The sequence below is a fragment of the Sciurus vulgaris genome, assembly GCF_902686455.1.
Source record: "Sciurus vulgaris genome assembly, chromosome: 5".
In the NCBI taxonomy this organism is placed as follows: Eukaryota; Metazoa; Chordata; class Mammalia; order Rodentia; family Sciuridae; genus Sciurus; species Sciurus vulgaris.
Window position 1 is genome coordinate 43,236,571 of NC_136465.1, and position 24,803 is coordinate 43,261,373.

Genomic DNA, 24,803 nt, shown 5'->3' on the forward strand with positions numbered 1-24,803 from the left:
AATCAACCTACTACAGAAGCATGGGTTTCTTTATGGATTTTCTGTTCTTTCCTGTGATCTCTGTGTCTATCATTGGCTATTACCACACAATCTTGATGACTACAGCTAGATATATCATTTTGATTGAGTTAACTGAGGTTCTTCAAAGCTTTGTTTTATTAATATATTACTTGTTAGAGACTGAACAGAGAATATAGTTAACTTAATAATGTGGTACATAGTAACTTTTAGTTGTTTTTATTATTTATCATCATTGCAAAAGGAGTTGACCCCAGGTTTATATGCTGAAAAAACTTCCATGAAATTTGAAAATAAAAAGAATTTTCTTAATCCAAACATTTCATTTGACCTACTTATTCATTTCCCCACTGCACAATGTGTTTAAATATTTTTTTCCTCTGGAGGCCTTCTACAAAGAGTGGCTTTGTGTAACCCAACTCTAGTTCACACCCATGCTTCAGAGCATATTTTTCTTTAATAAAAACATTAATCTCTGCAAGCACATGGATTTTAGGAAAGGTATCCAGCTTTGCTCAGGAAGCCTCTACAGTGGCCTGTGAGGCAAAGCCTCAGGGACATAGCCCCAGATTCCTGAGGGAGGGGTCTTTTTGGAATGGATGTGTGGTGAAGAAACTGGGTAACATTTTGACTTTTTAATGGAGCAATATAACATAGTAACATGGGCACTGCCATTAAAGATTTTAAGAAGGATGCAGTCAAGGTATTATACACCTCGGAACATTTGAAAGCTTGTGAGGAGGGATGATTCTGTAACTTCCTGTGTATGTCCACATTCACCATTATTTATTTATTAGTAAATTTCAACATTTCCCCACTAATTCAAGTTAGTAACTGAGGAGGTTTAGTTGCCACTTCTGCGATTATCTCCCCAAGCAACACTGTGTCAGAAATGCTTATTTTTACAGAACAGATGTACATATATTTTCTCATCTTTATTTTAAACTTATTTTTTATTGTTTTTATTTCCATCCTGAACAGGACAAGCTGTGAAGTATGTATGAAATTAAATCTTTTGACCAGACACCTAAAATTCTGAGACTTTTGTCCCTGCAAGGTTCAACTTTGTATTCTTATATTACACTCAAAAGGAGCCCAAGAAGCTCATTTTGTACTGTATTTCTTAGGCCCAGAACAGTCTCAACTATTTTTTTCTAGTGCCCTTTCCCCTGGTGGACAGCTAGTTGAAGCCTTTGGGAGTAAAAGTACTTCCCAGGACATAAACCCAACCCTTCCTCCCACAGCCATTTAAAATAGTTTAAAAATAACTCCCACTTAAAGTTTTGTGGCAGGCCATGACAACTTCATAAAAATTGTATATTTACTTTTCTTCTCTTTTTCACTTATTAAAACACTGCTTATCACAGATTCCCGGAGAAATAAATTTATTGCCAAGCTATGAAAGAAAGTTTTATTCCTTCAGGCATGTAGCAAAGCATGAGTTATTCTGAATGTTCAAAGTGAAATTCAACTAGTTTGAGCAGTGATGGTTTAAGAAGGGGATTCTGCCATTTGAGCTAAGCAGATTGATTCAGAGACTTTGTTCTTGAATTTATTCATTCATTTGTATTTTCATCAAATATTCCTTGAGTGCTTCCTAAATGCAAGGTATTGTTTAAGGGCTTAGAGATCCAATGGCAAACAAGACAGCTAGGGGTCCTAGTCTCATGGAACTTATATTGCTATAAAGAATTAAACAAAAATATTGCATTTCTTTAAAACAATGTACATATCATCCCTGTATGTTGTCACATTAGAAGCACATTTTTAGAAGATTTATTTCCAAGATCCTGTTACCCTTCTCTCTAAACTTTCTAGTTGCTTCCCACCCCACTCAGAGACAAAGCCAAAGTGGTGTCATTGTTGGAAAGCCCTCTGAGATTCCTCCCTGCTACATGGGCCACCTTGTAACCCAATCCTCACCCCTCACAGATCTGATCAGGCTTCCTCACCTCCCTGTGGACTTGAATATTTCAAAAGCTCTCCCTGCCAGGGCCTCTTCAGTTTTTGTTTCCTCTGGCTGGAATTCCCTTTCCCCACATTTCCTCATGGCTGGCTCTCTTACTTTGGTACTCTGCTGAAATATCTAATCCTTCTATTAGAGAAGATTTCCCTGGATCCTGCTGTTCCTCACCACCCAACCACTTACCTTCTTTCATTCCCTCCCTTGTATCCTCTGGTGTGTGCACAAATACCTGCATATATACTCTATTTTTTCTTGCTTATATGTGAATTGCCTATTTCCTGCCTACCCATCCCCAAAGGAAATGCAGACCCCACGTGAGCAGTGACTTACCTTTTCTACTTATGTATCTCCAGTGTCTAGAACAGTCTATATCTGATACAGGTAGAGGAGCCCCCTGAGTATTCGTTGGATGACTGAATGAAGGAAATAGTTTAATGTGACTCTATGTCCAAGCGTCAGTACCTTTCAATGACTTTATTTCTAATTATTCTTCAACATTCTATTTTAGTTCTGTGGCACTAGTTTTGCTTTTGCAGGTGAAGTTCTACTTTATTCTTTTTGTCTCTATTCTTTTTTCCCCCTACTTGTAACATATTCCATTCATAATTGAATATTCCTCCCCTTGTCTGAAAATTCAAGTTCAACAATGCAACCATCCTGCTTAATAATACCTAATTCTACCTACAGTCCCTCACATACATGGTTTTTTATGCATTGCTGATTTTCATTCAATAGACAAATATTTTAGAACATACTACATTAGAGCACAAAGACAAAACAAATGTGGTGCCTATCTGTAAAGATCCTACAGTTTAGTGTAGTTGTGATGCTCTGTAATTGTAATGGTTTATTGTTTGTGGAAACCAATAAACCAATGTCTGTATCTCCTTTTCCTTTCTTCCCTCAGTTCTGGTGTAAGTGTGTACATAGCATTGTTATGGGGCTGTAGGGAATATTAGCCATAAAATAACTAATGCTTTCCTTGAGAATATATGTTCTTGGTAATAATTAGAGTGGTACAATAAGAATAACATGTAGGAAGCAGTGAAGGGTGCGTGGGAAATAAATGAGACCCCAGGTGTCACGGTGGTTTAAAGGGTGGAGAATTATCACAGTGGACTGGGTGGTTGAGGCAAGGTGTTCTTAAGGAGCTGGACCTTGGGTATCAGGCAGAAGAGGGTCATGCTGTGCCGGGTGCATGGTGTCCTCACTGATGTTGGGACCTCAGAGCTCCATGACAGGCAGCAGTACAGCAGTTCTTGTTGGGTCCCAGAAGAGGCCTTACATCTCCTTACATCTTTGTGTCTGCATAGCAGTTTGCCTTATGTTCATTTCCCAGAAAGAGAATGATGGACTCTTGAGGACTGTACTGTTAGAGGAGGAAGAGAAAACTGTGGTACTGATTATGCAATCTGTCCTTGAGGCTGGGGGCCCAGCAGTGAGGCATAGGAGTGTGTAGATGGGCTGGAATCTGGCCTTGTCCTGCATGGACAAACTGTACCCCTTTGTCCTTTGGCCCTGATACTGGCCAGAAATTGGTGGGAGGGGGAAATAAGACTTGCTTCTCCCTGTTCTTGGGCTGTCTCCTCTCTTTGGACCAGCAATAAATTCCATTTGGCACAACATGCCTTTGGAAGAATGCTTTCCTGGAGTTCCCAAAGAGCTATATAAGTAGGCAGTTTAGTCCCTTTCTATCTGTGCCTTTGTGAAAAATATGTCAAAATCAGAAGCATTTTAGAATTTTATAAATATTTTGAGCAAAAAAAATCATCATCATAAAATAAGGCATTGAAGTTTTGTGTTTGTGTGTGTTGCTTCAGTGCAAGGTCTTTTTCCTCTCAATGCTACTTTGTTTTTTAAGTGACTTTGTTTTCAACCTAACTCTCCTTAATACCTCACTCCATACATTTATTCTTTGAGTTACAATGGACCCAGCATCTGTTCTTGATTTATTTTCCTTTAACCTCTCTCTCTTTTTCTCTATTCATGCTTGTTGAAAATGATATTTTTGGTTGAGGTTATTTTAAGGTGGTGTTGAAATAAATCCTGGGACTGTTCTTTTGTTCAGCAGCACATGTTCTTTTAGGCCTACACATCCAGGGTCATCCTACCAAAATAAATTATATGGGCCTGTGCAAAACTCTCAAGTGCCTGACTTTTATTTATGAGAGTCAGCTTCTGGCATAATGTTTGTAGTTTCCTCTGAGTTCAAATAGGCTCCTTTTCCTCCTTTCTGCCTTTTCCAAAAATTCCCCAGACTCTTATTTCTTAAGCAGCTATAGCTTTGTCTCTAATAATTTTAGCTTCATTCTCCTCCTCAGAGAAATCTAAAATTTAGTTAAATATCAGTCAATTCTTCTGTTTTAACAGTCATTTAGGTAGATGGAACAGCAACCTGCCCATTTATAGACTTTGCAGAATCCTCATGGTTTTTTTCTTGATCCTGACTTGCGTTGGGTAAAAGAATGTTTATCCTTATAGGAAGTATGATTGTTTTTTACTCCTTTTAAAAACAAATTTCTCAAAACCTATATTTTTCACAGATAGAGGATCACTTTGAATATAGGAATTACTTGGAGATTTGCAGATGACTTAACAATCTATAGAAATGTGTATTAGGCACTCTGTTTCCCATGTGAAGGAAAGACTACACTTTGGAAGTTGATAGACTAGAAATCCTTTTAACATATACAATTCTAAGATTTTAATTAACTTTAATTTTTTGTGCAATCAGCATAATAAAATACTTGGATACATCCATTTATCCTTTTCCCATTTAGTTTTGAAATCTGTTTCAGGATTACTGGGTTGAATTTTTATGTGAATATTTACCCCTGGGTCTGTCTCAACTCCTTGAATTATGAGTCTTTCTCAAACTCCTAAATCTGAACCCTCCTACTTCAAAGCTGAATCTGGCTTTGTCCAGATGAAAATTGGCACACGAGAAGACAAGGTTGAAGATATGGGCTCTGTAGGCAGAACAGCTATTGACAGAGGAGGGAAGAGAAAGAAGGATGATCTATCTTCAGGTGTATTCTGGTTTATCAGTATGTCTTTGGAGAATTATCATTGACATACACCATATGATACTGGTGATTTTTTCAGGAATGAAAGGAAGAAACTGCTGAGCAGGTGAGGTATGTTTGTAGAAGGCCCTGATCAGTAGCAGTGGATAGACATCATGGCTCTGAATAGAGGGTGACATGATCAAAGTGTGTCACAGGATGACTGTTTGTGTAGCAACTTGGGGAATAGATGATGTGGTAGATGTGTGCTGGGCTTTAGTTGCCTATCATCCATTCTCCCAGGCTCCCTCTCAGGATACTTGCTCAATCTGTATGTTTTGGGTATGTCATGTTCTAGTCTGACTAACCAAATCATGGCATTATGTGAGCACTCTGACTGGTTTCAGGATAAGCATGTGACCCAGCGGAATGCAGTACGCCTTTCCATGAGGTGCTTTTCTCCACATCCTGGGTGTGGTAGGAGATGAGGCTGTGGTTGCTGGAGCCATCCAGAACAGAGAACAGAGAGAGCCAGCAGAGAGGACTTAGCCAGTAGGCAGAATGCAAGGAGCTGGGTTTTGGGCCAGTCTGCAGCCAGATCTACTACTGGCATTTACAGATATATGATTCTATACAATTCCTTTTGGTTTAGCCATGTGAGGTTGAGATTCTGTCTCTCTCTATCAGAAGGGTCCTGACAGAGATGGAGTCAGGAAATCTGTGTGTTTAGTATTACTAGTTAGGAGTCTCTTAATCGATAGTCTTGAGTTTCTGAGTGGGCATTCAACAAATTAACATAATTAATTAATTAGTAAATTAGAAGGACCTTAATTGGTTGGTGGCAGCTCTCTGGTTTTCGTAGTGTTCTTTCACAAGTACCTTGCTTTGTATCACATCTGATTACATTTACCATGCTTTTGAAATAACAGCTTCATAGCAGGATATATTTCTAAGAGAGGTGACTTTTTTTTTTTTTTGGCAGCTTGAAAATAGGGTTCTTTTCATACATTCCAGTGTGCGTTGTATATCCCACTAACATTTTTCTCTGTGTTGTACAGAAGGTCTTTTATGGATCTCATGAAGGGGTGAGATCTGTTTCTTCTGGTTACATGTCATATTTTCTTGGATTGTGCTCTGTGATTTTTTCCCTTTCCTTAGTTCTTCTCCAATCTCTGACCTTTGAATAAAATGGTCCTGGGAAAAGACTTTCATTGGTTTTATAGTTTTAAACAGATTAAATCTGCCTTTTGGGGAAAGGATTGATGTTCCTGATTTCTCGACCAAAAGACTGGATTAGAATACCCTTGAAGCTTCATACCCTTTTTATTTGTTTAAGCAACTTTATTTAAGGGAAAAAGGTGCTTTTCATTTTGAATTAGAAAAATTAGATGTGTTTTTCCTAAAATTAAAAGAGATTATAGCAATTCTGAATGGTCTGAAGAATTTGTTACTGCTTTAATTTTTCTTCTTGGATATCAGAGTGCTTTGCCAACTGTAATTGAGTAGTCCATCTTCTAGAATAATCTATAGTTACTACTAGTTTAACACAGAGGAAATGAAATCACAGATGTGAGGGGAGCATTCAGTGGGGGTAGGAAGCAAAACTGATATCTCTGTTATGGGTGTCTTTAGTAATAATTGCTGTTTGTTAAAAATTACCAAGATGGAACCTGTCCCAATTCTGCTGCCTTCTTTACTGGCAACTTTTCTGTAAAATTAGACTTTACAGAGTGCTCCAGTTTGGCACCAGAATTTAGTTAAATGGCCAGTAAGGGAATGGACACTGCTAAAAGGCAAAACAGCTTTCATACCAGTATCATCCATCTGCTGCCACCCACGGACTCTCCAGATCCAAGGGTACCTCCCATCCCCAGAAGTTTCCATACCACCCTGCAGTGGGCATCCCCTTTTTGAGAAGCTTCCAGACCAGGAATCTGGTTCATGTGTTCCAGAGAAAATGCAGCTGCTGTTCATGTTTCCCTGTCCTGGTGGTTGACTGTTGGATGCAGCAGGAGTGGTCCTTATAGCCACTGACCAGAACCCTCACCATTTTATCCTAATCGCTGTGCTAAATACTGCACAGTATGAGAGAACTACATTAACTCCTACTTATTTTTTCACCATAGGATTACTGCACATTTTTGTGTTTTACACTTTCATATTTTATGGCGTTGCTCACAAACAAAAAACATTTTAGGAAGAAATGTACTCTGCCTCTACTTTTAGGTTCTCATTACTATAATCATCTCAACTTTGGCTTCTTCAGAAGTCATCCTTGTTACGCAGGCATTTTCTGACCAGCGAGGAGGGTATTGGATGTGTTAGGCCCTAAGAAGCCAGTTTAGGCAGGTCTGCCACGTAGTCTGAATATCAGCATCAAAGACTGGGAAAAAAAATTGATGGATGGGTAATTTTTTTGTTTTCAGAAATCAAGTTGGCATTCTGATATGTGTGTACATTTTCAGGAATATTTTTCATTGTCTCTTACGGATTTTTATGACATTGGATTGAATATGATGTCTAAAAAGAGATTCAATCAGATATCATTTCTTTAAGAAAGCCAACCAAAGGCTTTGTTCTTAATACTTCAACAAGACCCTTTATTAATTTAGATTAAAAAACAAATGATACTTAATTTTGAGAAGTAGAAATCTCTAAGACTCTTACAAAAGGCCTAGAATTCCTACCTAGTTATTACCTAGCTTTCCAAAAGAAGCAAAACGGAAAAGAAGAGTTTAAGACAAGGAAGACTTTAAGACAGTTTAAAGCTGAAAGATAGCCAGTGGTAGCCTGGAAGCTTCTTGCCCAGGCTAACTGGCCCATGTGCGTGGGCTTGGGATGTTCCTGGCCCCACTTTGGGTCTAGAGCTATGGATGTCAGTGCAGCCTCCACCCCACTTTAGAGACTGTTGCAGCACACTTGTTCTGAGGCTGGGGCTTCCTTTCCTTAGAAAACCATAAGGGTTTTGTTGGTCAGCCATACTCCTGAATGGCTGAATTTCTGGAGAATTTAATATTGAATTGTATGTGTATCTGTGTTTTCACAGTTGCTGTTTTGTGCCACTGAGTCACAGCTGCAGCCTGCTGGAATGGAATGAGACATTAGAGACTCTTAGATTCTCTACAGAAGGCAAAACCCAGAAGGCAAAATGCACAACTGCCTGTACTCACAGTTCAGTTTCAAAACCAGAACCAGAACCAGAGCCCAGGCCTCCTGACTTGCAAATACTTTCCTTTTCATGTTGGTAGAGTCAGAAAATGTCATGATACCAAATTTAGCATGACAAACTATTTATCTAGCTGCTTTTCTTAGATTAGAACATAAACTTGTCTTAGGTTTTGGCTGCTGCAGACATTTTGATTTCTCACTGTTCAACAGTCCATGGATCTCCTCCCCCAAATGATTGACAGTGACCTTTAGCCTAATTTATATGGTACTGAGAACTTGGTCTCTGTCCCAAGCAAAGCTTGTGGCAAATGCCATTGGCCTTCCTCCTGTCCTTTTCAATGAATGGTAACTCTACCCTGCTCTATGAATTCCTTGTCCTGCAGAGCAACTTTACATATGCAGCTAGTCCTAGATGATTCTGGAACCCACAATCTTTAGCAATCTTATATTTGACCTACAGGGTAGAAAGCAAAGATCCGTATTTTATAAAGATTGAAATTAGAAGGTGGCACCATCAGAATTGCTGAAGAGAGGCTCTGTCTCTCTGTGATTTACAAGATCCTCCTGACTCCTAGGCAGCGAGGGAAGGACGAAGAAGGACTTGTGTTCTGCAGCCAGGGTGTCCTGTTTCAGACCTGGCAGTGCTGTGTTGGAGCCCCGTGTTTTGATTGAAGCTTTTCAGCCTTGGCCCAGAAAAGCTAACAAAACCTTTTTTTCCTTTCAATCTAACCCCAACAGAAGAGGGATGGGAGTAAAATCGGATGTTAAAGTGGGACACAGTATTTTCCATTGGATCTGTAAGATTTTAGAGGGTATATAAGACTCTGTCTTTGTTTTTCTTTTCAGAACCTAACTCCGTGCTACACAGAGGCATTTTGTTGAATGGAATTAGATGTTCAGTGTTCTCTTTTATTAGTTCTGAGAATCCTGAAAATCTGCCTGTGCCAGTGTTTGGGCTCTCGTATCCTATTTCCAAGTTTCTATCTTTGGGTTTATCTCAAAGAATGGTATTCTGATAACAGTTTGTGCATATAGTTTTACAGTATAGTTTTGTCTTAAAATATTGCATTTTCAAAATCAAATTTCATGTATAAAATTGCTTAAAATAATTGTTAGCTGATTATCCTAAACATTAATTTTGAGTAACAGTACTAGAATGACCTCAAAGGCTATGATGAATGAGCACCTTGGAGTTTGGAGTTAGATGAACCTTAACTACAGGCTGAGCCTTGCTTCCTGTTCCCTGCATGAGCTGAGGAAATTTGGGGCTTATATAAGAACCTAACTCATGGAGCTACCATGGGGATTAACTAAGCTTAGAGATGCAAAACCATAGCATGATGGATGGCACAGAGTAAGCACATATTCTAGAAATATTTGTTGTTGTTTTTATTATTGGTTGTTATTTTGATGATTTTTACATAAACCAAGAGACTGGGTTTGGCCTGGTCTGTGAGATGTTGGTACAGTTATTTTGAACACTGTCATTCTCTTGCATTCTGAAGTCTAAGGTTCTCCTGAGAATTTCTGCCAGCTTCCACTGCTTCTTGCATTTTTGTAGTCTTCTCTGGCAAAATCTTCTGCTTAGTGCAGGTGATGGGTTGTTTCACCATCCATTTGTGCATTTCTGTTCCATGACAGCTAACATGGAAGCTGCCTCCACCTCCACCCTCTCTACCCTGCAAAAAACAAAAACAACAACAAACCATCAAGGAAGGCTTTTTGATACATAGCCAGCTATTCAGATGATTTGGGCAGAGGAAGGATTGATGCTACACTAGAACAAATGACCTCAAACAGATCAGATTATACTTGTCCATCCCATCCCTGGGGATTATTTCCTTTAGCACTTCACTGTGTAATAACACACTTAAAAGGAGATAATAGATATTTTCTAAAATACCCTAAAAGATTAACAGTGCTTGTTGTGGATTATGGCTCTAGGGATGATTTTCTTCTTTCTGTATTACTGAATCTTTAAACATTAAATCAATATGTGCGTAATTTTCGAAGACCAGTTTTAAAAGCTGAGAAACTTCATAGGGTTATATAAGAGTTTAGCATCAGCAGGAAAACAAATCCTTACCCGATGATCCTTATCTCCTTTTTCTAATCCTTTAAAATATATTCCTCCCAAATCCCTCTTTACAGAGTCAATTTGTTTCCTGTGTGTATCACAGTGGAGATGCCCTTGTTGGTAATGCTGGGCTTCTGTCTTTACAGTGTCTTGATCTGCCATTTGCTTCTGAAAAGCTCTTAATGTGCTTTGGCCTCATGCCCTGGAGTGTTCTGGCTTTCTCTGGCTTCTGCTCAGTCACAAGCCTCACTTCTGCATAGAGGGGGCTCTTTACCTTCTCAGTGCCTGTGAGTTTATGCCTCAGGCCCTTGATTATGGCTTCTGATCCTGGTGCTTGCAGGACTACTCCTGTTAAGGTTGCTAGTGTGTTCCATGGACAACTTACAGTTCTTGCCTTTCTCCATCTTTCAGCACCACGTGACATAAAAATTCCCTCTCTCTCAAACCATTCCATCTGCCCATCCCCCTGACAGCAACATCTCTTGTTTAATGGCCCCCTTCATGGCAACTCCTGATGATTTTGCTTTTCATATTTCCCCTCTTCCATGAGACCTTTAAACATTGAATTTCTTCATATTTCTTCTCTTTCCACTCAGCATACTCTTCCTTCAATCCCATGGCTTCAAATATCATTTATATGCCAAAGACTGCAGATTTTACATTTCAGCAAATCAGTGATGGTAAGAGGTAGCAGATGTTATGTCCCATCAAGAAAGAAAAAAGCAGTGCCAATTAAATGACACAGTGACATCACATTGGTCATATGTGAATCTCATTGTCAGACATATCAGAAAGTGAAAAATGTATATAACTTTGAGTAGGTTAATTGCCCTGCCCAGAGCATGCACATCTAGTGTGTCTTAAGCTGTGCTACCAGGAGCATGTGGCTGAGCTGCAGTAACTTTGTCTCAAGAAATGGGTATTTTCCTGAGTCTTATCTCTCCAAGTATGAAAGAAGCCTTATTGCTGCATAGGTTATTACATATGTAGATGAGATAGAATTTAGTTAGCTCAGCAATGAGGCAGAGTCATTGAACCAGTGAGTTTTCGGGATGGTGCCAGAACTCTGAGCTTTATTTCATTTTTTAAGTTGCTCTGACTTAGTTTGTACCATGAGGTGACCCCTGAACAATGTTCTCTGCCTTCACAAAATTTATCAGATAATGTTAATCTTTACTGTTCATTTCTTTTGTTGTTACACATCACTGGGAAATCATGTTGTTGGTGTTTCCCTTATTGTTTTTTCATTTCTTTTTTTCCCTCTGTAACTTCAAAATTGCCTTTGACAGCTCTGGGACCTAAGAGAACCATTGCCAAATTTTGAAATTTAATTTTCCTGTAGCAGCATCCAAGGTTAACAAACAGACATGGAAAACTCCCACTAAATATTTCAGTCTACCAACATCTGTGTACCTTATTCTGTTCCATTAGGTTTTCTAAAAATAATTTAAGTGGTAGAGCTTCTGTCACTTCTGTAGGGAAAATAATTTATACTAAATATTTTTGCCTCAAAATATTACTTTATATTCTATATTTTATCCCCAAAAGGTCCTGTTTCATTAGCCCTAAGTCCAAGGAAAACTATTTGTACTCTGTTTTTAGGTATTGTTAGCTGATATATTGCCTCTGGACTTATGCTTAATTTAGCTTAATTTTAGCATGCAAATGAGTTTTTCCCAAAAAAAAAGTTCTAAAAATAATATATCCCCTTATTTTTCTTCTTCCACAGCTCTCTTTAATAATATATTTTCATTTAGTTTGTTCAAAATAGAATGTTTAATAAAAAATGTTTAAATAAAAAGATCCAACCATGTGGGAATTCAAAAGTATTCTTTATAAAAACTCTTGGGTCAAAGAAGAAATAAAAACTGGAATTACAGATTCTTTAGAAAGTATGAAGAATGAGTATACAAACAAAACTCAAAGGATGCAGCCAAAGATTTACTTGGAGAAAAATGCTTGAATTTAAAAACTTTTGTTACTTACCAAACAGAACGAAAATTAATGACCTATTAAATCTGGGGATTTATAAACAAACACCACATGATATATCCAAGGAAGGCAAGTTACAACATTTATTAACAAACAAAACCAGAAATTAACAAATTATAAAAGGGAAAAATTATGAATTTGATAATTCTAAGCCTGTTTGTGTCAAAGAAAAAACTACCTGTCTAATCACAAAATGGTAAAAGCCCAATTCCCACTATTAGGAATGAGAGAAGAGGTGAAAAGGGAGAGGCTTGACCACAGAGAAGGATTTAAAAATTCTAAGAATTTGAAAATCTGCATTAAAAAGATAGTTTATAAAGAAAATAGATTCCAAAACAAGATTTAGGGGGAAAAAATGGAAACATTGAACAGCTCCATAACCACATAAAAAATTGAAATCATTATTGAAGAAATGTTTCCAGAATAAGATATATCTTTATTTGTTTCAAATAATGAGTAATATATATGGTGAATACTTTCTAATTAATTGGTGTGTTCATAGCATGATTAATTCAACTAATAATAGAACTTTTGTTTTATCAGCATCACCAGTTTCAGTTTCCACATGCCCTGTGGAGTTGTCTTGACCTTTCATTGCATTTCATGTTGGGATCCCAGGGCACACATCCTTGACACTGCTCCACACACAACAGATGACTGCTTGAAAAAAGAATCAATTGCAGACCTCTCTTCTGACCATTGGACTTTTACCTCAGTGATGAGAATTCTGTCATTCAAAAGATTTTATTCTAAATGAATGCAAGGATCTTAAATTAGTAGGGTTTCCTTATATACATTTCTCTGATACTTTTTTCCCCAAAAAATGTATGCCTGTATTTCCTACTGTGGTTTATATGATAGCAAACAACCATAAGGACATTTCTACAACTTTAGAAACACATGGGATCATGTATCAAATTTTTTCATAGAATGTGATTCATGCATAGTCACTATGTAATCTCAGAGCTTTCCTGCATACACTTTCTGCCTTAAATTAGAACTTTTGTATAATTATAATGAAATGAAAACATGGACCTCTTTAAACCTCAAAGAAAGGATAGAATCTACAAATATTTGTGGTACATTTAAAGTGATCTTTTAGTAATTGGTGAATTTTTATCTTTCTGTATAACATTATCATACTGAGGTCTAATTAAGGGGCACATTTTGGTTTTTGTTATTGGAGGAATTCTCAAAATTCTACTTTAGAGTAAGATTGAGATTGCCTGCTATTTTCTGAATAGTCTTTTTGATTCACTAAAATTCTTTTCATCAAACTGTTTTCTCTAGGTTGAAAATGTCCGGTTGGTTGATCGAGTGTCTTCTAAAAAAGCTGTCCTTGGTACTTTGTATCTGACGGCTACTCATGTCATATTCGTAGAAAATGTACCTGATGCAAGAAAAGAAACCTGGGTATGTTTTTCTTGTTTTTGGCTTTGTGTATTTTCTGTTGTTTGAAGTAAAATAATTTGACCCTGTGTTCTTTCACTTGTACTCAGGGTGAGGTGGGGGGTGTTGGGGTCTGGGTGTTCAAAAGGACTGTCTGTGGAATGTGTGCCTTGTCCTTTTTTATGCCAAGTCATATCCACTTGATTAACTTACTCATTGTTAACACTAATCCTTTGGGCTTCAATAAAGACAGACCAAGATATAGCCTGCAGGTTCAAGTGCTTCATGTTATAACCATCAAGTATATTATATATACTCAATTATATTCAATAATGTTAGTATGCCAGATACAGCATTTTCATAGTACTTTATAGGCTATATACACATTATTTGCAGGATCCTATAATGCAGCTATTCAATCATTTTATTAGGTTGTTTCTATTTATCTGATAATTTTGAAAAAAAAAAAAGAAAAACTAAAAAAGAGTCCCATTTGCTACTTAATAATAAAAATATTAGATATTTCTTAGTTTATTCAGTAGTCTAATCTTGACATTACGGCCAGACCAGAATCCCCGAATTGCAGACTTTTCCCTTTCCATGCACCATGGACAGTATTTTTTATAAAAGGTGGCAGGCACTGTAGGGTGAACAGGAACTTGAAGAATGTAGTACTGCCATTGAGGATATAGCATAGACCTTGAAACACCAGAGAAATGCACTTTAGCATGTTTTCTCTTCAGCTAAATCTCTTCCTTAAAGAGCAGAACAGTGGTTACCAGAGACTGGAAGTGGAGTGAGGAGGGAAGGAATGGGAAGTTGTTAACCAAAGGTACAAAGTTTCAAATAGGAAGGGTAGGTTTTGAGGTCTATTGCATGGCAAGGTACTATAGTCACTAATAATGTATATTTCAAAATAATTGAGAGCAAATTTCAAATGTCTCACCATAAAGAAATGATAGATAAGTAAGGCAATGGGTATATTAGATTGATTTAATCATTTTTCATTGCGTACATACATCAGAAAGTCACATTGTATCCTATGAATATACATAGTTATGATTTGTCACTTGAAAGTAATAGAAAATTAAAAACTAAAATAAATCTTTTATTCTACAGCCTGCCTGACCACCAACAGCTCTGAAAACAACAAGCCCAAGTTGCCACTGAATTTGAGTGTTCCATGTGGAAATAAGGAGCATGGTGGCCCCTCCCAGTGGAGCCATCACTAGCTTCTGTTGTTTACAAAAGTTTATTTTACCAACTTCTCATGACCTTTTTAAATTTCAGCTATTAAGCACATTAAACATTTAACCCCTAAAATGTTCTCTTACCTGAAGTTGTGCACAATTACACGTTGAATATTTGGTTTCACAATAGTTATCTAGGATATCAGAAAACTTAATATTAAAAAAAAAAAAAAAGCTAAATCAGGGCTGTCTGTTCTTACTTGGAACAACTCAGTTCTTTTTATCAGGGCACAGGTGGTGACTTAGCTGAAGGTTGTATTGTGTTTCTTATCTGTGTGGCTTAGGGACCTGTGTTAATCCTTGTTGTATTTGTTGGTTATTTGGGCTTAGTGTATCCAAATTAACTTTTGGTTTCTAGATTCTTCACAGTCAGATTTCCACCATTGAAAAACAGGCAACAACTGCTACTGGATGTCCTCTTCTGATACGCTGCAAGAACTTTCAAATCATACAACTCATCATACCACAAGAAAGAGATTGCCATGATGTGTACATCTCTTTGACACGCCTTGCACGTCCAGGTAGGCCAGAGGACTTGGCTTTGATTATAGACCCAATCTTAAGCAAAATAGCAAATCATGTGCAAGAGTTTGTGCAGTTTTATGAATGCTAGTGTTTTAGGAATTGTATGTCATCATTGTCCTTGGCTGAGGCCAAAAGTCTGAATGATCACCTGCTATGTAGTTCTTTGTCCTTGGGGGCCACTCCTGAATTAGTTACTTGATGGTCCTCTGTCATTAATCTTAATATTCACATTCTCTTGGTGGAGATGGTTGTGTGTTTTCCTCTTAGGATGAAATCATCTTAAAACTATGTCCATCTGATATACTATGGTAATTGAGCCACCTTAAATGAGGGCCCAAGACAGAACTGACAAATTCTTTTGTGTGGGCAACATTGTTAACCAAACACTTCTTGTATATTTCTCCCCCTCTCAGGGATTTTAAGGTTTGGTTTCTTTGGTTTTTGATGTAATATATGTTTTACAAGGCTGGTGCACCTAACCAGACTCTTGTTAGCCTCAGTGAATATTCAGGGTATGGATATGTCAATTCTTTTAGACAAAATGTCCTTCAGTATGGTGGGAAGAATTCTATTTTTGAAAAAAATAGGTTTTCTCATTTACAATCTTGTTCTAATTCTGTGTATGTTGGGATCTTTAGTTTATTATTCACTTCTATAGAAGTGTTTTTCATCTTTCTCTTGGCTTGTGTGAACTGTGAAATTCTTCTGCTTAAAAGGAACTTCTAGATTCCTTTGGAGAATACAGTGAAAAAAACACCATTGATAAAGAAGTTAAGTGTTATATAGCAGTCCTCAATTAGGAAGATAGGTTATGTGCTTATTTACTTTGCCAAATGCATTTTGATTTGAACAAGAAGTTTGTGAACTTTGTAAGGCTGGGTCTTGAGTTCCTTATGCTATGACTATATCTTTTGTAACTAAGAGCCATATTTAATGTAACTAATCTTTTGTAACTAAGAGCCATATTTAATGGAAATGATGACTGCAAGCTGTCAAAATCTGATAATTTTGACTTTGCTTTGTTCCCCTTTAAAGGCAGTAGGTTGACGCCTTTTCCTCTAAGAAATGCAGAGTAAGCCAGAAAAGCAGTTGAACTTTTTGGAGGGTGCACTATAATTGGAACAGAAGTTCTGGGAAGATGTACATTAGGTTGCACGCAGCAGAGAATGCAAGGAGAATTGTGTGCCAGCAACTTCTGTGTCACTGATTAATGGATGTACTGGTAATAAATGTGCTCTGACCGGATTAATGGGATTTAGTAATAGCCCAGAGAACTGGGAAAGGGCCGAGCAGCTGGAAGAGTAGATCACAGTGGTGAAGAGGGCTGTGGCCCACAGCCAGAAAGTGCCAGGACTTTCACTGCAAGGATTCACAGGGAGGAAAACCATTTTGTCCCTCTGCTTTTAAAAATATGTACTTTTTCTTAAAAGATGTTTTGGGAGTTAGGTATTAAAGGCAGCCAGAGATCTGACTGGTTACCTTTTCCAAAAAAGGAATCATAGCAATTAATTGAATTAAAGCCATCACCTGAGAGGCTTTAAGAGATTCACTAACTTTTTAAAATATGGGCATTAGAAATGTCAGTTTATGTAACACACAGTGCTTTAATGAGTGTGGGAAGATGAAATAGAACCAAGCAGTTTCACAGTTTTATGTTAAAGGCACTGCTAAAGTTAGGACGTATTTATTACAGGCTCCACCCTTAGAAGCAACGGTTTTGAGTCTGGGTGGAGACGAGGAAAGTTAGAGGGGGTCAGATATGAAACCACTGCTCTCAAACTAGGGAAGGGGTGGTTCATCAGAACCCTCCAAGGATATTTTCCAAAATGCACCTTTCCCTTCCCCTTCCCCTGGGTATATCACAGTGAAGGAGACATTTGCAAAGCTTTCAAGATTCTTAGGATGTCTAGGATGAGGGTAAATCAAATTACTGAAAAATTAGGAGAGTTTTTTTTTTTTGGGGGGGGTTGCCTTGTGTAAGAATAATGATTGGTAAACATTTGGTCATGGGCTATGAAAGATCCTGGTACAAAATAATGTGGCCAAATTCAGTAAGCTCTTTAATTCTCAGTAAAGAAACAGGTTAAAATAAAAGTTGTGATCCAAATGAGAAAATAAATTAAGCCCCATAGATCCAATCTACGAACAAGGAGGTAAATTTTTCTGATTGAAAGACCCTATTTCTCAAGGGCTTTTACTTTTCCCATGTTCTCTTAATTCCTGCCTCTAATTCGCCTTCTGCTGTTTGTTTTTATATCAATTATTTTTCCTTCTTTAGTGTTTGTGGGCCCTTTAACATTTAAATAATTTCTTTTGTTTATTTTCCCATTTTTACTAAATTACAGCTCTTTTAGTTCATCTCAGCATCTCAACTCCTAATTCTTCTGCAATCTTTCTTTTTTTTTCTCTCTGTGCTTTGGATTGAACCCAAGGCCTCACACGTGCAAAGCACATGCTGTGCCACGGAGCTACACACCCATCCCAGTACATTTATTATGATTTTTTTTTTTAAACTTCATGATTGAGGTAGTCTCATTTGCTTAATTTTAACCTTTTATGTTTCTTATCTAAGTCACTGACATTCAGATGGTTTTTAAAGTGGAGTTTCTTTTTTATTGATGATACTAATCTGAGTCTAGTAGTCCTTTTTCACTGTTAGACTCAATAGTCATACTGCTTAATTCAAACATTTGGGTTTTTTTTTTTGTTGTTGTTGTTAAATAGCCAGGAAAATAGGCATCCTCATTACTTTTACTTTAAATATGCAAAATCCAACAAAAGCTGTGTTAGCTTCACCTCATTCTAAATGGTCTTTCACTGCATTTATTTTAAGTTGCTTGAATTTAGCAGAATGCCTGGAACAATTTGTCTTTCATTAGTTACTAAAAACCACATATTTCTGTGTCCTTTGATATAGCTTGTAACTTTCCCCTCCTTACCCACCCTTCACATTCTGCTCATGCTGATTGGTATTGTTTTTCTTTCAATTTTAAAGTGCTTCTGATTTCAATATTAAATTAACATCTGCTTTTCCCACTTAGTCTATAATGAGAGGCAGTTCCTCCATATTTTTCCCTAAATAATCTGTTTTCATAACCTTTTCCCAATACCTGGGAATCAAGCTGGGTTATTTTCATTCCTTCCCTAATGTTTTGTCTTCCTCATCTCTCTCTTTCCTGTGGCAGAATGAGCACCTTTTCATTTGTATGGGAGGGAAGGAGCAGAGTGGATGCTGATGGGGGAACCAGTTGCTGGCTTGCTGGTTCCAAGTCTAGAGTTTCCATCTGACTCGTTCCTTTCCTCTTTTCTAGGAAGTGAGATAATCTGAGAGTGAAGAAGTTGATGAGAGCAATGGAGTTTTAACTGGAGTGACATGTTTCCCTAGGTTAAAGAGACCACCATGAACAGTGCAGAAATAACATCAGTCAGAACATGCATCTCTGTTCTTGAATGAAGGTCCTGCTTTTGACTGAAGTGCCAACTAGGCTTTCCTAGAAATATTTCTTAGAAATATAGCTCAGTATAGCTCAACTCTTAATTTCATGTAGCATTTTAGCAATTGTCATTTTGCTTTCTGAATAGGTAGAAAAATATGCCAGTCTGTCTTTGCTAAACTAGTTATATAATTTCAGTAGGTAATATATGACAAAGTATATAAGATGATTTCCACATTCTTTTTCTGAAAAAAAAATTTTTTTTAATTTTAAAATTCGTACTGCCCATGCAGTTTACTCCTTCTGTCTAGAGGCACACTGAGTATTTCATTTTTTAAAATTTTTATTTCTTTTTAGTTACATATGACAGTTTCTTATCTAAGTCATTGACATTCAAATGGTCTTTAAAGTGGAGTTTCTTTTTTATTGATGATATTAATCTTAGTCTAGTAGTCCTTTTTCACTGTTAGCATCAATAGTCATAATGCTTAATTTTGACATATATATCCAGACATTCTAATGGGAAGAACTCCTGTGCCCTCCCAGTAATGGCACCTCTTAGAGTGAGGCCCTCAGAGCACATCCTCTTGAACCTGCTGGTCCCTAACAGCAAGACTTCATGGGTCAGACTTTGTGATGTGCAAAGACAGTGGAGTATTAGACATGTTTTTATAGGAGGTATTTTAAGGATGGGTAAATCAGTTGAGGGATGGGACTTGGACAGATATTTTTCTCTCAATTCAAATTCCATAAAGATTAAAGATTTCTTTAAATCTAAAATGAGAAGCTCTGCACAACAAACACTTAACAGGGAAGAGACGACCTATGGATCAGGAGAAAATGTGCAAGCCTTTTTTTAATAAGGGATTAGAATTGAAAATATGTAAGGAACTGAACTCCACAGTCTGAAAACACAGAATCCAATCAAGAAATGGTCAAGGAACCTAAATAGACATTTTTCAAAAGATGACATATGAATGTCTAATGGATTCATGAAAAAATGCTCAGCATCACTGATAATTAGGGAAAAGCAATTAAAACCACACTGAGAGATCTCATATCTGCTAGAATGGCTAACATAAAAAAGATGGATGATAATTCTTTCATGCTAGTAAGGATGTAGAGGAAAAAAAAGAACCCTGTACACTGTTGGTGGGAATGTAAATTATTATAGCCATTATGGAAAACAGTATGGAGATTCTCAATAAACTAAAAATAGAACTACCATATGATGCAGCAGTCCTGCTTCTGAGTATTTACCCAAAAGATCTGAAAATCAGTATATTGAAGAGATGTCGGCACTCCCATTTCACAAAGATGGGAGGAATAAGCCTGACTTTTTAAAAAAAGATCTATTGCACAACATGGTAAACATAGCTAGTAATTGAATATTGTGCATTTCAATTTTGCTTCAAATCATAAAAAATGTTAAATATTTGAGGTTAGGATAAGTTAATTAGATTGATTTAATCATTCCACATTGTATTTAAAAATCTCAACATGGCATCGTACCTCATAAATATATACAACTATAATTTTTCTATATGTAATTTTTTAAAAAATCTATATCCAAAAATATTAGCCTTCAATTTTTGACCTTAACTCCCTGCTGCTCGCTAAAAATTTCATTATGTATTTTGTAGGATCTGGGAGTAAGAGGAGCAGAAAATTATAAGATGGGACATATTCAGTAACATTTACTTTGTGCTAACATCCTTTTTAATTTTTCAGAGCAGACAGTCCTATTTTCTTGTGGGCAGGCCTTTGGGTAAGAAGCTGCCCACTTTAACAAGACTGAGCTTTGACTAACAAAAAGGGAGGTTTTCCTGCCCTCATGCAGACTTACTTCATTTGGGTCTGAGGTTTGTCTGATCACCCATTTCTTTAAAAATATCCAGAAGAAAAATTTTAATTTCATTGTCAACCCATTCTAATGTTTTCAGAGTGATCCTGATGTCTTAAGAGTGATTTTAAGGGCCGGGGATATAGCTCAGTTGGTAGAGTACTTGCCTTGCAAGCACAGGCCCTGGATTCAATCCCTAGTACTGCAAAAAAAAAAAAAAGTGATTTTTAATGTGTGTTATAATTAATCTTGCTTTCATTTATATACAGTTTCATTGCCTCTTCCTAGTGGAAACAGGCATCAGCCCGTTCACAGAGAACTATCAGGAATCCTAGAATGTTTTTCTCCTACCTTTAAACCTATTCGTAAATATTTAACCAAGAAAACTTAACTTCCCCTATTACCCCGTATTCATCAGCTCTTTTTTCATTGAGGGAACTGAAGCATTCTCAAGAGATTCTTTTGGCATCTTAAACAAATTGCATTTGTGGTTAACATTATGGGAGCAGAAGCCTGAGTCATGAAAATGGTACTTAGAGATGGAAAAGATGTGTCAGTGTTGAACCAGCTGTTCCCAGCACAGGATCTCAATTTTTTTTTATGTTGTCTCCCAATTAGCTAGGATGACAAGAAACTATTTTTACTGGAAGTGTTTGCTCTGTGTTTGTGTATCCATGCACCTGTATGTATTTTATTATTTGTTCAAAGAGTCAGTATTTTAAGTTTTGAAATTTAGAAAGATGACATCAAGAGAGACTGAAAGGGTCCAGAGTATCCAGTCAAGTCCCTTGTATTCCTAAGAGTGCATGTATAATGACTTAAAATATGACCATATCTTTCTTCCACATACATGAGTCACCTCAACAGCAACCAACTTGAGTTTGAAATTGAAACTGCCCGTGTGTAATTCAGCCTCCTGCTGGTGGTGAGATCCTTTATAGGGTCTCCAAATACATGTGTCTAGGAGCTTTATATTGTACTCACTGAAGACAGTGAGCAAGCTAAGGAATAAATGGGGGGGGGGGGAATCTCGGAAAAATACAAAGATATAGAAATTTATTTGAAACAGGAAGACTATAGGGATGGAACAAGAAAAGCATGGGAAGAACAAAGAAGAATCTGCACTGGGGAAGCAGTGTGTGCAGTAGTCAGGAGCCTGCAGCCTGCAGCCAGACAGCTTTATTTTAGTCTGTGTTTCTCCTCCATTAGCCTGTGGCTCTTTGTGAAGGAATGTTCCTCAGACTTCTTTTGCCTCACATTTTCATTTGTAAAGTGAGAAGCACCATAGTGCTTACAAACTGGATCAGCACACTAATTAGAAAAGAATCTAGAATAAATAAGGACTCGATTCATTATTATTAATAATGCTTAGGTCTGAACTTTCCAATATGGTAGTCACTGGTCATATATGGCTGGATCTTTAGTGCATAAAATGTGATTATATCTGAACTGAGACATGTCATTAAGTATAAAATGCACATGGAGTTTCAAAGACAGTAGAAAACAACATATATAAATATTAATGTAATTTGCCCTGTGTACATATTGAAATGATAATATTTTGGATATATTGGGTTAAATGGAAAATATTACTAAATTAGTTTTATTTTTTAACTTTTTAAAGTGTGTCTGCAAGGACAAATTAAATAACATGTGTGGCTTGCGTTGTATTTCTGTTGGACAGTGCTGGTCAGGACACTTCCCTTCCATGGCGAGAAGAGAGTAAGAAAACCAAATCTTAGATTTTACTGCAAAAAAGGAAACAGTGGAGCCATTGGGTTTGGCCTCACAAGCATAAAAGGCAATATAGAAAGACAGCAATACCATGACAAAATTGAAAAAGACTTTGATGATACTTCCTTTGACTTGCACTCCATGACCAGGCTGCTGTGACTTACACTTTGATATTTTATTATGAATCTTATAAATATGAGCAGCACAATTATATTTAAGTAGTTGTTATATGTTCAAGTGTTTTTAAACATGAATGTATAATATGATGCACAGCTTTTCCAACTGTTTTGCTATTTCATTTTTAGTATTGTGAGCATCAAAATGTGGAAGTGGCCTGAGCTTCTTTCTACCTCTGAGAGAGTACTCCAAACCCAAAATTGAGATATATATCTTGAATTCTTGATGTCTTAAAATATACACACGTTCTTCATTATTTTTATGCTTCATATTTTATGTGGTTTAGAAAAATATATTCACTTTTAAAGAACTGGGATGGGGGAAGCACAGAGAGAAGGCCCTGTTTTCTAAAAGAAAAGAAGCTCTTGCAAAGTTGAGTCCAGATGCCCCAAGACCTTGTCAGGAGGAGTTGGGTGACCCTGGTCACAGAGGGTGCTCCTGGAATTGTGCCAGCGGGGGGAGGCTGGGATGGGGAGCTCCAGCTGGGACAGAATGTTTTTGGGGAGATTTGATTCTGGCTTTGACTCAGCTTTATTTGGCTTTGTTCTCCCTTTTCTTGCAGTGAAATATGAGGAATTATACTGCTTTTCATTCAACCCCAAGCTGGATAAAGAAGAAAGAGAACAAGGCTGGATGCTGATTGATCTCAGTGAAGAATACAAGCGAATGGGCCTCCCTAATAATTATTGGCAGCTCAGTGATGTGAATAGAGACTACAAAGTGAGTGGAAGCAGTTGGTGAGATCCAAATAGTCAGTCCACATGGAATCAGGACTTTTATCTCCTTTGGATGTTATAGCTCTTTTTGGGTATAAGTGTGTGGGTTCCCAAGCCTCTCTTGGTTATTGCTAGCTTTATTTTTCAGTCTGCACCTGGAATCAGAAAGTTTGAACAAGGGAACCTTAAAGACCATCCATAATAGATACTCCTTGTCTAACGGGTGAGGAATTGAAAATTCAAGGAGGTTCTATGGAGATCTTGTGGCCAGGCAGTTGGTGGGAGGGCTGGCTGGGACCTCATTCTCCCATCACATCTTTTTATAGCACAGTGAGCGATTAGTGGGGAAGTCAGAGAGACTCTGATGGCAGTTTGGCACCAGCTCCTTAGTGTGCTCACTGGACTTTTGATTGGTACACAAGGTCACCAAGAGGTTCCCCAGAGAGATGTGGGGAAATGTGTCCACTCTTGTAGGAAGGAACAGAGAGAGAGGGAAACAGGAGTAGCAAATTAAATTTATGTTCTCTGCAGTGGTAGATTTTCACATCAATGTTGGCTTCACTATTAATTCTTAAATGTTTGAAGCAATAAAATTAATGTAAGAAACTTCCAGAGAGTTTGCAAAAACCTGAGTGGGGGTAAGTACTAACCCACCACCCCAATGCTTTAACATTCTTCTATGGGTTTTTAAATTTTTTTTCATTGTTGTTATTTTGTAGTGTTAAGGATTGAACCCAGGGGCTTGCTCATGTGTAACCTCCCACCCCGAGTCCACCCTTCTGTCTTCAAATTTTCCTTCATTTTTTTCTCATATATTTACTTCAATAATTTTTTTCTTATTAAGTAATACTTGTGCTTTTTGGCCATTCCCATTAATTCTTCTGCCAATTGCCTGTTCATATTCTTGCTCTTTTTTTTTTCTATAAGATTGTCTTTTTTGTTGATTGGTCGAAATATTATATATTCCAGATAATAATCTGTTATAAGTTTTATAATAACTGCAAATATTTCCTCTCAGGAGCTATTCATAGTTCCTGGGGTGTCTTCATTCTTTTTTTAATCAGGTTTTATATTTTAGCACATTGTTGAAAAAGAAAATTCCTGGTCTGTTGCTAAGCTTTGTCCAAATTTAACACTATGTAAATTCTATAATTACACCTTTAGTAGTTATGGCTATCATAACTTTACAATAAATCTTAATTTCCTAAGGTCAGGTCCTTACACATTGTTCTTCAGAATATCTTGCATTTATAGGTTATTTTGGGAATAGATATTCAATATACCAAATCCTCTTCGTAATTACACTTCAATTTAACAATTAAGCCTTATTTAATCATTTTAAAGTATCTGGTTAACATTATCAGTCTAATTTATTTTTATGCTGAAGCCAGCCTTCACACTGAATTTTTAGACTGGAAATAAAAGGAAGGAAAATCCAAGTTTAAGAAAGAAAATTGGATGTCCGTTTTAAAACAAACATTCAAAAAAACATATGACACATCCTTGGGC

General features: G+C 37.1%; 1 protein-coding gene across 1 annotated transcript in view; it reads left to right on the top strand.

Annotated features, from left to right (window-relative positions):
* Positions 1-24,803, top strand: part of MTMR7 (myotubularin related protein 7) — a 92,114-nt gene that overhangs the window by 12,509 nt on the left and 54,802 nt on the right. The window contains exons 2-4 of the mRNA XM_079143132.1: positions 13,517-13,639; positions 15,224-15,386; positions 23,141-23,298. Coding sequence (XP_078999258.1) covers positions 13,517-13,639; positions 15,224-15,386; positions 23,141-23,298 — 444 coding nt within the window. The remainder of the gene's footprint in view (positions 1-13,516; positions 13,640-15,223; positions 15,387-23,140; positions 23,299-24,803) is intronic.